At 50.8% G+C, this 13,899-nt stretch overlaps 1 protein-coding gene across 1 annotated transcript; it reads left to right on the forward strand.

The window, feature by feature from the left end:
- The first annotated feature begins 2,104 nt into the window (after positions 1 to 2,104).
- Positions 2,105 to 13,899, forward strand: IGFBPL1 (insulin like growth factor binding protein like 1). The gene is made up of 4 exons (XM_061201122.1): positions 2,105 to 2,558; positions 11,276 to 11,385; positions 12,012 to 12,128; positions 13,750 to 13,899. The coding sequence occupies exons 1-4, from the start codon at positions 2,105 to 2,107 to the stop codon at positions 13,897 to 13,899; spliced, it is 831 nt and encodes a 276-aa protein (XP_061057105.1).

The raw sequence follows: 13,899 nt of genomic DNA on the forward strand, positions 1-13,899 counted from the left end.
TTTGAACCCACTAGGAAGGATGTTTCTGAAAACCAGCATGGAGCTTATCTCTTTTGTTTTCAAGCCCTGTTTTGTTCCATTTAACATTATAAGTGTTTCCTTTACATCATTAAACTATCTTGAATTTCTGCACGTATAAAAAACCACATATTTACAAATATGCCTTCATACTAGACATACAATTTATCATTGCTATTTCACTAAACAATATATTACAAACATCTTTTCATTGCAATTAAGCTACCTCTCCTTCCTCATTTTCAATGCCCAGGTAATCCTTTATTGTTGGATATACCATAATTTATTTAATCATTGCCTATCAGTGGGCATTTAGGTTTTTTCCAATTTTTTGCTGTAGTGACCAACTCCAGAATGAAATCTTCACACATAGTGATATTTCCTTAGGAGAGGCTTATAGAAGGGTGTAGAAGGTCAAGGGGTGTGAGCACTTTTAAAGACCATTCCAGGTAAAGACAGCAGCCTTCTGGTTGAAATCAATTGCTAATAAGTACTGAGAGCCATGTCGAGTGCTATACCGACATTATTATATTTAGTCCTTATCACCATCTACCACCACTCCCATGGTGCTTGTCTGTACCTGTTCTATGTATCTGCTTGCAAGGGAAGAGCTGCAGCAGGCCAGGCAGCTGGCCCTGCTCTGACCACTACATAAAGTGGCCTCCGCAGGGGCTCCTTTTGGGAATAAGGACATCTCCTGAAAACTGCAAACTGGAAAGGACCTGGGCTTGAAAAGCAAAATGGACATCACACAAGAGTACTGTAGCTGGTCTTCCCAGACTCCACGAGGCTTCCTCCATCTCTAGAAATTCAGAAAATAAAGAAAACAGCACAGGGCAAATGAGGGCTAGGGGGTGAAGGCATGAAAAGCCACTCGTAAAGTCTGGTCAACAAGTCCTTCCTTCCACCCAATGTCTTCATTTGGCCACACATTAAACTCCAGCAATCAAGACTCCCTTGGGTTTCTTGTCTGGGACCCCTGCCAGGACTGGGCCATGGACGGGGTGCAGAGTCTGACTCTGAGCAAGCACAGGGGCCACAGGAATAAAAATCTGACTGAAAGAACCTGTTCCACTGCGTCTTCCCAGCACGCACACCCCACTATGCCACAGATATGCGCTGCTTGTGCTCCAGGACATCAGAGCATTATTTGCAGTAGCAAAAGTACTGAAAACAACTGGTTAAATAACTACGTTTTTGTGCAGTTAAACACTTTGCAAAGTTAAAATGTCCAAGGACAATCCAAAATGTATCACCATCTCATCACAGCCAAAGTCACTGCTGACTTTGAGATGCACCATGACTTTATATAGCATTATGGCGGAAAAAACCCAGTTAAACTCCACTCCATTGATTGTATTTACAAGACGGTCAGTTTCACAGATGGTAAGAGGTGGGGAAACTATGGGAAATACCGTGGGTAGAAAAACCAAGTGCAGAGTAATGTGTAGAGCATGCTTGTGTGTGTGTCTGTGTGTGTGTGTGTGTGTTTAAAGGGAGGGGCTATGTAATCATACGTGGTTTTATAAACATACAAAATTCCTGGAAAGATACCCAAGAACCTGATAAAAGGTGTAGCCTCTTGAAGCTGGGGGGTGGGATACTGGGTCATAGGGTGGAAGGGAAGCCCTCTTTTCATAGTTACATCCATTTGTAAACTTTGAAATTTTAAACTATATATTCCCTTTTTAAAATAAAACTTAGAAAACTACTAAATGCAAAATAAAATAAAAGAGCGCATCCTTCTGGATTAAGTGGAATAGTACTTGGAGCTAGCCTCGGATCCGGAGACCGAACATCCAATCGTTGCTCTACCAGAGCGACCTCGGGCAAGTTCCCGCCCCGAGTGGGTCTCCAAGAGCCCACTGGTTGCCGGAGAGCAGGTCTCAGAACACCCCTCCAGTTCGGAACCCGGGCCGGGCCAGGAGCCTACCCGGCCGCGCTAGTCCGGGGCCGAGCAGCCGAGTGCGGGAGCCCCGCGGTGCAGGCCCGGCCAATCAGCGGCCGCGAGGCGGGCGGGGTGGAGGCGCCGCGCTCGCTGAGCGGAGCTCGAGGCAGAGGCGCCACTGCCGTCCCAGAGCGGAACATGCCACGCTCACCCGTGCTCTTCCTGCTGCTCCTTCTGCTGCAGCCGCAGCCGCAGCCGGCACCGGACCTCGGGCTCCGCGGCGCGGGCGCCCAGAGCCCCGAGTGCTATCCGTGCCGGCCGGAGCGCTGTCCCGAGCCCGCGCGCTGCCCTGCGCCCAGCATCGCGGCGCGCGACGAGTGCGGCTGCTGCGCGCGCTGCCTCGGCGCCGAGGGCGCGAGCTGCGGGGGGTGGGCCGGCGCGCGCTGCGGCCCCGGGCTGGTGTGCGCGAGCCGCGCCGCGGGGGCCGGGCCCGAGGGCACTGGGCTCTGCGTGTGCGCGCAGCGCGGCGCCGTCTGCGGCTCCGACGGCCGCTCGTACCCCAGCGTTTGCGCGCTGCGCCTGCGCGCCCGGCAGGTGCCCCGCGCGCACCACGGCCACCTGCACAAGGCGCGGGACGGACCCTGCGAATTTGGTGAGTCCGGCTTCTGCCCTGCACTAATGGCGCGGGTAAAGAAAGAGGGACCCCGACCCTCTGTGGGGTGAAGGATCACCCCGTGCACCGCGATGGACAGCACTGCACGGGCCTCAGTTTTCCCTCTGGGGTCAGTTTTTCCTTACCTGGCCAGTTACTTAAGGAGACCGCGGCAGGAATCCACATCCTGTACCCTTCCTTACCAAACCCATGGAGACACCAGCCACCGAGCTGGTCGTAATTTTGATGAGCCTGCTGTCCCTTTTGGTACTTAAGTAATTGCTGGTACAGTTATTTCCAGGCCTGGCATGTTTGCCTCCAGGAGACTGGGAGTTTGGGGAGCAAGGTGTTCCCACTGGGTCCAAATCCCTGGGGTCCGGCCTTACGTGGCGGGAGGTAGGTGGTTTGAATGAAGAGGGAGGGCAGATGGAGATGCTGGAGGAGGGGGAGCTAGAGCTCCAGACTGGGACTCAGGAGTCAGGGGATCAGAGCACCAGGACTCAGTGAGTGTAGGGTGGGGCCCTGCTGGGAGTCTTGAGGAAGCTCCCACCCAGGACAGGTAAGACCTTGGGAGACCCAAGCTCTGAAAAGATTATGGTGCCATCAGGGGCAGACCCAGGTTTTGTGAGGCTAAGGCTTACATAATTTGGAGCGTCCCACTTTAAGTAAAGTAACAGAAGATGATTAATTGCTTGGGACCTAGAAACATAAGCTTCATTCACATCACAATAAAACCATCTATGGGTGCCATCTTTGCTCACCCTCTATATGTAATTTTTAAAAAATCAAACAAAAAAAACAAAATATCAGTATAGGGATGCCCAGCAAAGCACCCTGCTGGCCCATTAGGTTTTGGAGAAAAGCCCCTTGTCTAGGCTGCCTGGAGGGGCCAGTGGCAAGTTTAGGTGAGCTTGTGGCAGGAGAGTCCCAAGGAGCCCCAGCCTGGGGTTCTGGCCTGGGACTGGAGACCAAGTCCAGACCTAAATGTTTCAGTCAGTGTAATGACTTCAGCTCCAACAAGGAAGCCTTGGGGGTGGGGGACGGCCTTTTCCAGCCTTGGGAAATTTCTAGTATTATTTCCCCGCAAGCATCCAGTTAGATGCCCTCAAGTCCAGGAGACCCAACGGGTTGTTGGAGATGAGGCAAGAAGGCCCCTGTCCCTGGAAACTTGGAAATAATCTGCTGCCCACTGGGGGGTCTGAGGCAGCCCCCAAAGCACAGGAAAGTCACCGCTGGCTGTTCCTGGTTGGGGCTCCCAGTGGAGGAGAGAGCTGGCTGGCGTTTCCCTGGCTGCAGCGTTGGGCTGGTTCCTTCCAGGGGCTGTGTCAGCCCCTGTGGAGCCACTGTAGAGGTTCCTCCACTTCAAACCTTTGTTTCTGCCCTGTGGCATTTAAACAGTCCTGTCTCCTTTCTTCTCGTTCCTGTCACCCGCTTTTACAATCTGCTTTCCTCAGCAGTTAATTCACAGGAAAGTCTCTTTGTTTCCAGACAGGTAACACTTTCACTTCACATGCAGGAGACATGAGAAATGCTGACCAGGTCCCCAGACTCTAACCGGTGCTGATGGTCTCAGATGATTCCTCCCTGGGCTGGTATTCTGTTCCTAAGAGACAGCTGCCTTGAAGGCATTTAGACCAAATCTGCTGTTATGCAGAGGAAACTGAGACCCATGGGGCAGGGGACTCATCCAGGGTGATCTGTAAAGCCTGGCTAGCTTCCGGGTCCCCGGCACCCTATTCAGTACTGTTTCAGGACAGGACTTGATAGTGTTAAGTCAGGCAGGTGGCGGTTGCCATGGTTACCAGAGTGCAGCCAGATGGCAGATGGAAGCCCCATACCCCTAATTCATTGAAAATTACCAAATGACAAGTAAATGTGACAGCCCCTCCACTCTGATCTGTGGGCTCTGAGCCCACCCCAGGCACAGGCCCTGGGAGAAAAGATGTGCACGGGGCCAGAGGCAATTCAGAAGCTGCTCTTAATGATCCCATTAGTGACAGGCGTCGGGCCTCCCCAGAATTTAGCCCTCCTTCCCTACCAGCGATTGTGTCATCGGCCACTATCCAGACCCCGGCACTGTTTTCCCATCTCATTTTGTCCTGAAATGTTTGTGTGGCCCCCCTTCCCTTGTGTCCTGGTGAAGCATGAAGGTGTGGACGGCGGATCTTTTCCAGCCAGGGAAGGCAGCACCTCATTCTGTGCTGCCCTCAAGCCATCCTTTATCCAGATGACTTGGCAGGAGCACTTTTTAACAATGCCCCTGGGGACCTCGCTTCAAGGGAAACAGACTGAGTCAGAGCAGCAGCTGTTCTGCTTCAATATTGGTAATAAAATCACCCCTCCTCAGTCCTCACCTGTGCCTTCAATAAGCAAGCACCTGACTTTAACGGAATGAGGCCTCCATAAATATTAGGTTCCAGCAGTGTGGGAAGTGTTCTTACCCATGCCTCTGAGGGGTATTTGGAAACAGTTTTCAGGCTTAAATTCTGACCTTTCCTCCTACTCTCTGAAATGCCCCAAAATGCTAATAATGAGAGTAATCCTTTGATCAACACACATGTATTGAAGACCCACTATGTTTCCATATAAGAATAATTCATTGCTGTTAGAAATCGCTTTTGCATTCCATCTTCTTCCTTGATTTTTACAACTACCCTGGCCAGGTCTCACTCCCATTTAATAGAAGGGCAAACTGAGGCAGGCAGAAGAGAATTCCCTGGAGCCACATGGCTAGTTCCCAGCTGAGGTGGGGCTCCAGCCTGAGTTTTCCTGGCTGTTTTCAGATGGGGCCATGCACCTCTAGCCCTCTGGCAACCTGATTAGGAAGGTGCTGCAAATTGGCCACCCTTGAATCTTCAGGGTTTCTCAGTCTGAATCCACCTTCCTTTTTTCCCCCAAGGCTTGTTGCTGGTTCCTCTGTTTAGCACCAGGTGATGGCTCCTGAGAGGAACAGGTATAGCTTCACAGAAGGGGAGGCATCTGAGAGGAGCCTTGAAGGATGGGTAGAAAATTCCTGGGTTGAGAAGGGGGGATGGGGAGGCACAGCATGAACAAATACAAGGAGGTAGGAGATCCTGGGGCGAGTGTGAATAGTGCACCCGTGGGCAGTACCCAGTGGGATGGCTGGCAGAGGAGATGATACCCAGAGTAGTCTGGGGCAGGCTTATTGCAGGCCTTGAGTGCCATGCTGCAGGGTGACGCTTCATTCTGTACTGAGTTATTAGTTCCATTTCTCAACAGTAAGGTGGCATGGCGTTGTTGTTACTGTTATTATCAGTAACAATACTGTAATTGTTATTGTTATCATTACTTTAAAAGGCTGCTTTGGGGGAATTCCCTGGTGGTCCAGTGGTTAGGACTCCACGCTTCCACTACAGGGAGACATGGGTTCGATCCCTGGTCGGGGAACTAAGATCCCGCATGCCACGCAGCGTGGCCAAAAATAAGTAAAATAAAATAAAAGGCTGCTTTGTTCCATGTATGCACCCTGATGTTTGCTAGCATTGGGAGGAGGTTGGGATCCTGCAGAAAGCAGGTTGAGGTCGTGTTTTGAATGCTGCATTAAATAGGAATGGGGTCCCGTGCCAGTGCCCATGAGGGCACTGAGCCCCTGAAGCTTCAGTGAGCTCTCGAGATCCGAAATCTTAGAAAATTCGCCTCGGTTGAAATTCCAGCTGCACTTAGAAACCTCAGTCTGTGCGAGGCATGTGTTACCAGGTAACCAGGAGAGGCAGCGAATACCACTTTGTGAGAGGGACAAAGAAGGGGGGGCCTCGTGCTCAAAAGCCTTTCATGCCGAGGGAGGGGGCTTGAGGCATAGGCTGCAGGGAGCCAGATTAAGCTGTTTCTGGTTCCACATCCTAACATGACTATTAGCATAAATTATCAGGGCTGTTCAGTGTGTTGATTATTAAAGTCTTTGGTTGTGTGCTTTTTTCATACGAGCAGATGGGTTCCTGGGGGATGACTTTTGATATTCTTTCCCTCCCGAGCGCCATTAACTTTAAAGAAATCTCAGAGGCATTAAGGAAGATCTTTCATTCCAGCCATCAAAGACACTCAGTTGACGGGGTTGGGGGACAGATCCCCACACACTTAGCAATATCGATCCCTTTCATTTGTATAGATCCACACGGTTAATAACACAGTCACATTCATTCTCTCCCTTCACCCTGGAGGATGTAGGGCCACAGTCATTATCCTCATTTGCAGATAAGGAGGAAATTGTTAGCAACTTGCCCAATGGTTAGCGACCAGGCCCCTGGGCATTTGAGTTTCCCTTGGTACTATTTTGCCCACCCCCAGTGCCCACCTGGGTGACTATTCTGTTACCTGATGGGTGGGTTTGTGCCATCCTAGCATTTCCAGGGCTGTTGCTGACATAAGCAAAAGGAAACAAGTGTTTGGCAAGGAAGAACTAGGGAGACGAAGCTGGCACATTCACAGACTGGGCTGACCAGACACCATCCTCCCTCCTGAAAGCCACATGACTCTTGCCAAAGGCAGGTAGAAAGGAGAGCCCTGGCTCCTCCAGGAGTGTGGCAGCTCGGGCAGCAGTAAGGTGAGAGGCTGTGCCCTGGGCTCGCCAGAGTGAGGGCTATGGGCCACGGCCTCTGGAGCCTTCAGGCAGGGCCCACCGATAGGCCCACTCACCAGAGGCCAATAGAGGGTCTTGAGCAGGCAAGGCATCTTCGAGGAGACTACCCTTTGGGGTAGCACAACCTGCGGGGTCCTCAGGTCCCTCCGTGGAAGCCTTTTACACTTGGCGAGAGGTCTTGTTACTGTCCTCACAACAGCCTATGTGGAGGGCACAGCGGAGAGAATGGACTCCTGTGCCCATTTTAAAGAAGAAACTGGAGTGTGGCAGAGACAGGATTGAACCTGCCTGTGGTAGTCATATGTGGAGGACCCCAGCGCCACACTCAAATGAGCCCTTGGGGACAGTAAGACTGGGAATGTCCTGCCAGGGTTAAGGACACATTGCCCATTTAATGGTATCTTCACAAGAGCTGTTCCCTGGGGTGATTATGGGGAGTTTCATTTCTGTGCAGAAAAGAGTAAACATAGCAGGCCTGAGACTGTTATCCTTAGAAAGCCCTGCTGGCGAGGTTGACCCTTGGCTGGTGTCTGAGAATTTGGATGTGGGGAGGCTTCCCACTGTTTCCAGAACTGATAAGAGGAGCTCACTGTACAAACAGCATGGTTTATGCTGCACACCTGCTTTCCTTCTGCGAGTCTGGAATTTTGGTACATAGGAGGCAGAGGCTGCCTGGGGGAGTGGACCCCAATAAAAACCCTGGGCACTGAATGTCTAGTGAGCTTCCCTAGTAGAGGGTATGCCACACGTGTTGTCACAGGTCGTTGCTGGGGAATTAGGCACATCCTGTGTGACTCCACTGGGAGAGGCTCCTGAAAGTGTGCTCCTGGTTTCCCGGGTCTTTGCCCCATGAGCCTCTTTTCCCTCTGCTGAGTTGCTTTGTCTCTGTTTGTTGTAATAAATCCCAGCTGTGAGTAAACTGTGCCGAGTCCTGTGAGTCCTTGTAGCAAATCATTGATCCTGGGACTTATCTTGGGGGCCCCCAACACAATCCCTAAGGAACTCTTTCTTATTCTGGAATGGAGTCCATATGGCTAACAAATGTTTCACTTTAAAAATCCATGTGGAATTAATGGAATCAGCGTGCCTGGGTTTGCATCTTCACTCCTCCAGGTGCTTCACCTTTCTGAGCCTTGGATTTCTCATCTGTAAAGTGGGGCTAAAAGCACCTACTTCACAGGGCTGGTGTGAGGATGAAAGGAGTAGCAGACATGGAAGTGTCATTTCAGGAGAAGGCAGGATGGTGTGGGACAGAGCTCAGAGCTAGACCGCTGGGCTCATAGCCTCACCCTGCTGTTTAAGGCTGGGTAACCCTGGCTAGCTCCCCCAGCTGGCAGCTGGGGAGATTGCTGGAAGGATCGAATGGCTTAAGCCTGTAAGCAGAAGGGTGGTATTATTACCATTAATACTATCATGATAATGATCACTGATTGTAAAGAGCTATTATGGATAAAAATATTTTAAATTTAAAATCAGATATGTTAAAATTACAAACAGATTAAGCAACATGAGGACATTTTTCAAGATAACTGAACAATGCTATATCTTGGGTATGGTGGTGGTTACATGGCGTATGCATTTGTCAAAACTTAGAACTGTATACTAGAAGGAATGAATGTACTGTATGTACATTTAAAAAGAAATCAAAATTTGAACGTCACTTTATCACCAAAAGCAGGGGGCTCTTTTGGAAAAGAAGTGCTATTTTCTGCCTTGAAATTAGTGGCAAAGGCAGTATTTCCAAGATGGTCTTTCTTAATTGTAGTTATGGAAAAAGAGGGAAATGCAAAGAGAGAGAAAGATGAAATGTGATTTACTGGCTTATTCATTTAGGCCTGAAAGGGATTGATGAAATCTCATTTAAAATTTATGACTCTACATGAAAGAAAGTAAAACACGTTGATTGAGTGTCCCTTTGGAATCTATTGAGGGCTTTGGAATAAGATGCAGTTCTGATTGTTCCCACAGCGAGCCATTTGACGACTGGTTTGGGCTCCAAAGGACGTAATGCTGGCAGGAGGATGTGAATAAATTAGACTTTCTTTGTCGTCCATTGCAGATGGGGCTCTGCCAGAGAGCAGCGGTGCTGTGGTTCTTTGTAGCAGTCGGCAGGTGGCTGGGTCATGTTGGGCAATGTTAGAAGCCTAGAACCTTGGTTCATTCAGGGGACTGGCTACACTCGGGGCTGTGGGTAGCGGTGTGGTGCTTGGAGGGCGTTCAATTGGTCACAGCTGAAGGAGTGAGCTGATCAGGCTGAGGGGGAAGAAAGCAGCCTGGGGGTGAGGAGGGCAGGGTCTATGTTCAACTCACTGGAAGCCATTTGAGGCACCCAGGGTGCTGTGGGGCTCCTGAGGGCAGCCCTGAGATCAACAGGTGGGAGTTACAGGAGGTGGGTTTTAGCTCCAGGTGAGAACAAGCTTTCTTACCAGCAGAGCCAAGGACGGAAGGACCTGGCTTCATAGGTAGTGAGCTCTCCATCACTGGGGGCATGCAAGTGAAGGCTAGATGAGCCCATCACAGTCAGGCACATGCTCTTGGGGAGTTGGGCCCCTCCAGTTTGAGACTCCATAGCTCTAAGACACTTTCCCAGAGATTTTTTGGCACCAGTTTGACAGGGTCTGCTTCCCAGTCTGTCTGGAGGGGCCAGGCCAGTCTCATTTCTGCGCCCCTTCACTCCTTCCCTCCATGCTCTTGCTCCAGCCTTCTGTCTCTCTCCCTTTGTTCTCCATTTTCATTGCAGCCCCACCTAGGTGGGCGAGGGCCCTTTCCCTCTCCAAGGCTGGCCTGTGGAGGGCTGCAGGGATGTCCATGAGTCCCCAGGTGAAGCCCCAAGAGTCGTGAACTCTGCATTTTGATGGCCCAAGGGTGAATGTGTTTGCTCTTTTATTTGTCATGTGTTTCTTCGCGGAGTCATCTGTTTAACAGGCCTACCCTGTCCCCCACTTGCATATTGTGTTAACTTAAACCCTCAGTTTCACACTCATCACGTGGTAAGATCAGCTCAACAACCCTGTGAAGCAGGGGTATTATCCCCACCTTACAGACAGCAAACCTGAGCCAAGAGCATACTCCCCACCAAGCCTCCACATTGCGCCCTGCCCAAGACCCCACGGGGCCAGCTGCGAGGGTGGGTTTGTGAGACGAGATGAAGCACCTGCACTGCAAGGCAGGCAGGGTTTCAGCAAGTCAAAGGGGGCAGACGCCCTGGTCCTGGACTAGGACACACCCCCAGGCCCTCAGGATGGGGAGCTGTGGGTGCACTCCACGTAGAGGGAAGGCAGGGCAGGGCAGGGCAGGCAGGTATGCTGAGGGCCGGATGGAGGGCCTGAAAGCTGAGGCAGTTGGACTTGATTCTTTTAGTTCCAGTGTGAGTAGAGCAGGTGCCAGGCACAGGGAGAAGGGCAGAGTGTGGGGTATCAGCTAAGAATGTCTAACTCAAATGCCACATGCTCTCCTGTCCCACCCAGCGAGCCCACACCCGCCCTGGCAGCCTAGCACCACATTGCCGGATTCCCTGATTTACCTTTCTCCATGCAGCGAGGCTCCGTGTCCATGCCTGCAGTCTTGCCCTCGGGGATGGGGATGGGAAGGTGTGTGGAGCCTGTGATATGCAAATGAGCATCTTGAACCGCAGGGGGTCTCAGCAGGGGGTGAGGGCAGCTGTTCTGCGTGGCGTTATTCTTTGAAATGCCCTCCATGCGGAAGGAGAAAAGCCCATCTGGTAGAAGACTCTGCCGTGGGTGAAGTGACACCAGCCCCTCCCGGAGCCTGGCGCACTGTCGTGTAGTTGAGCTGTAAGCAGATGGCAGCTGGGGTCCTGGAAGGGATCCTGGGAGGGAGTGTGATGAGACCACAGACAGACGTGCTGGGCGACTTTGAGAAGTCGCCTTCTTCTCTGGATCCCTGTTTTCCTGTTGGTAGAACAAAGGCAATGTAGGAGGAAACAAGTAGGCATCCTTCCAGGTCTAAGAAAACTCTCTTCTATGATTCCTTGCCTATGAGTGTGTCCTTTCTGTGGGGAGCTCTCATCTGCCCCAACATGCTCTCTGCAGGCAGGGTATCTTAGATGTGGGGGGCTTGATCAGGGTCAAGGTTGTCTTCCCTTGTCTTCTTCTCCCAGCTCCTGTGGTCATCACTCCACCCCGGAGTGTTCACAACGTCACCGGGGCACAGGCGTCCCTGTCCTGTGAGGTGAGAGCTGTGCCTGCCCCAGTTGTCACATGGAGGAAGGTATTTATATCCAAGAACTTCTCTGTGTGTTTGGGGGGGGTATAAATGTTTTTTAAGGGTGTTTATGTGTTTATATGTGAATTGGGGGATTAAAAGAAAACTTATGTTCCACTCCTCTGCCTCCAGATTTATGCCTCAAAACTTTTACCCCAAACCTCTCCCCAGAGAAGGGGTGTTGCCATTTGCTCCCTCTGCCACTTAGCTGTCCAGGAAGTTCTGCGGTTTATCTAGCCTAGGTCAGCCGGGATGAAGTTAGAGCTTCCTTCACTGGATCTGGGTTTTAGAAAGACTTGGCTGGTGGCAAATGACCCAATCCTCTTCCAAAACTAGATCTTTCTGCAGCTCGGTTTTTGAGAGACTGGCATGTGTTGTCCCCTTATCTCAACAGCCCTGAGAAAGGCAATGAAATTCTGATAGTGGTGGTGTCTACATCTTTGCTGTCCAGCAGGGGGCACTGTCTGTACATACATTCAGTAGGAAGAAACTGGCATTTAATAGGAATAAGAGATACTAGGGTCTCAGCCTTCAAGTCAGCAGGAGGGTGAAGACAACGAGTGTGTCTGTGGGGTGGTCCTTATCCAGAAATGCTTTTTCTAAATCACTCCTGGTTTTTCTGTCCTCTGTAGGTCACACGGTCTCCTGAGGGCACCCAGGTGCTGAAGGACCTGCCTGGGGACCACGTCAATATAGCTGTCCACGTGCAAGGGGGCCCTTCTGACCACGCAGCCACAGCCTGGGTTTTGGTGAGTATCTCATTTGTTTAGGATTATTGGCTATTATTGACTGGCCCTTATAAAGCACCTTTTATATTTCTATAACATGTTACACCTTTCAAATATTCTGAGCCATTTCTCCCTGGACCCTACAGTAACTGAGAGGAAAGCAGGGCAGGTAGTATAACCCCTGAGAGCAGAAGTGATCTTCAGAGGTAGGCAGAATTATGGCCCCGGAAAGATGTCTATGTGCTAATCCCTGTAACTGGTGGATATGGTATGTTGTGTGGCAAGAGGGGAATAAGGATGGAATTAAAGTTGTTAATCAGCTGACTTTAATAAAGTTATCCTGGGTTATCTGGGTGGACCCGATATAATCACAAGAGTCCTTTAAACGTGGAAGAGGGAGGCAGGAGAGAGAGCCAGAGAGATGGCAGTGTCAGAAGACATGAACTACTGTTGCTGGCTTTGAAGATGCAAGAGGGGGCCACAGGCCAAGGACTGCAGGCAGCCTCTAGAATGCTTCTCTTAGGGCTTCTAGAAAGAAGGCAACCCTGCTGATACCTTGGGTTTAGCCCACTGAGACCCATTCGGACTTCTGACCTCAAGAACTGTAGATAATAAGTTTGTGTTGTCTTAAGCCATTAAACGTGTGGTCATTTGCAACAGCAGCCATAGGAAGCTAATACAATTGCCTAAGACCACATGGCTGATAAAGAGGAAGATGGCACATTCGCATCCTCCTCCAGGGCTCTTCTATGCCACGTGCGGCAGTTTGGCTGAGAAGAGGGAATGCCCTGTGTTTGAAAGGGCGATGGAGTGACGAGATGGGGGCCCGCGTGGGGCTAGTTACCCTACCTCTCAGAGCTTCAGCGTCCACAACCATAAAAAGAGGGCCTTGGACTGGACCATGTCCAGTGACCCTAACAGTCTGTGACTTACCTGTGAGTCTCCTGTAATGTGAGGATAACGATGCTCCGCCTTCAGCCACCATGGGATCCAAACGAGATGGGGTGCACAAACCTTCTCCAGTCGGTAGTGACTAACACTTGAGAGAAGCTGTTATGACGAGAGAAAGCAAGAGAGGAGGGAGCTGCTGTGGATCTCCTCTGCAGGGGCGTGAGACGGGCTCTTGAGGGTGTCCTCCTCATTCCACCCCCATCTCGGCCAGCTTGGGCGACTTCTCCACCCAGCTCAGAGACTCAGAATGCAGTTGGGTCCATGGCTTTTTCACATAAAGTGTATTCCCCCCCTTTTATTACAAGGAGAGGCAGGGGAAGGTTGTCTCTGGTGTTATCTTGTAAAGGCTGCCTCCGTTGGGAGCATTTGTGGGCTATTCCGTGGTCAGTAGAGTTTTGTTCTTTTAGTTTGCAGTATTTTCCTTGGAATCTATACCTATCACCTTCAATAAAAGGACCAGGTAGCTCACAGTAAAAGGCAGAAATGCAGAGGAGACATTAAAATGAGAGCCAGGATACAGAAGGTACTGAGAAGGAAGTTTAACTCTTTCTCGGCAGCCAAGGCAAGAAGAGAAATAGAGGGTGAGCTCTCTCACTTTGAAAAGGAGTAAGTGTTCAGACTCATTAAGAACTAAATAAGTGATTTTGCTGTGCCATATATGACTGTACAAACTTGCCTGTTTAACTTCTAGATCAACCCTCTGAGGAAGGAAGACGAGGGGGTGTACCAGTGCCATTCAGCCAACGCGGTAGGGGAGGCCCAGTCGCACGGCACAGTCACCGTGGTGGATCGGAGCCAGTACAGAGCCACCCGCTTCCCGGGTCCAGATGACCACATGTGA

Source organism: Eubalaena glacialis, chromosome 9, assembly GCF_028564815.1.
Source record: "Eubalaena glacialis isolate mEubGla1 chromosome 9, mEubGla1.1.hap2.+ XY, whole genome shotgun sequence".
Lineage (NCBI taxonomy): Eukaryota > Metazoa > Chordata > Mammalia > Artiodactyla > Balaenidae > Eubalaena > Eubalaena glacialis.

Excerpts from the sequence above, each read along its gene's own strand:
- IGFBPL1 (XM_061201122.1), top strand. The coding sequence starts at position 2,105 with ATGCCACGCTCACCCGTGCTCTTCCTGCTGCTCCTTCTGCTGCAGCCG. Across the intron at positions 2,559-11,275 it reads GGACGGACCCTGCGAATTTG|CTCCTGTGGTCATCACTCCA; the intron begins GTGAGTCCGGCT and ends TTCTTCTCCCAG. Across the intron at positions 11,386-12,011 it reads CAGTTGTCACATGGAGGAAG|GTCACACGGTCTCCTGAGGG; the intron begins GTATTTATATCC and ends TGTCCTCTGTAG.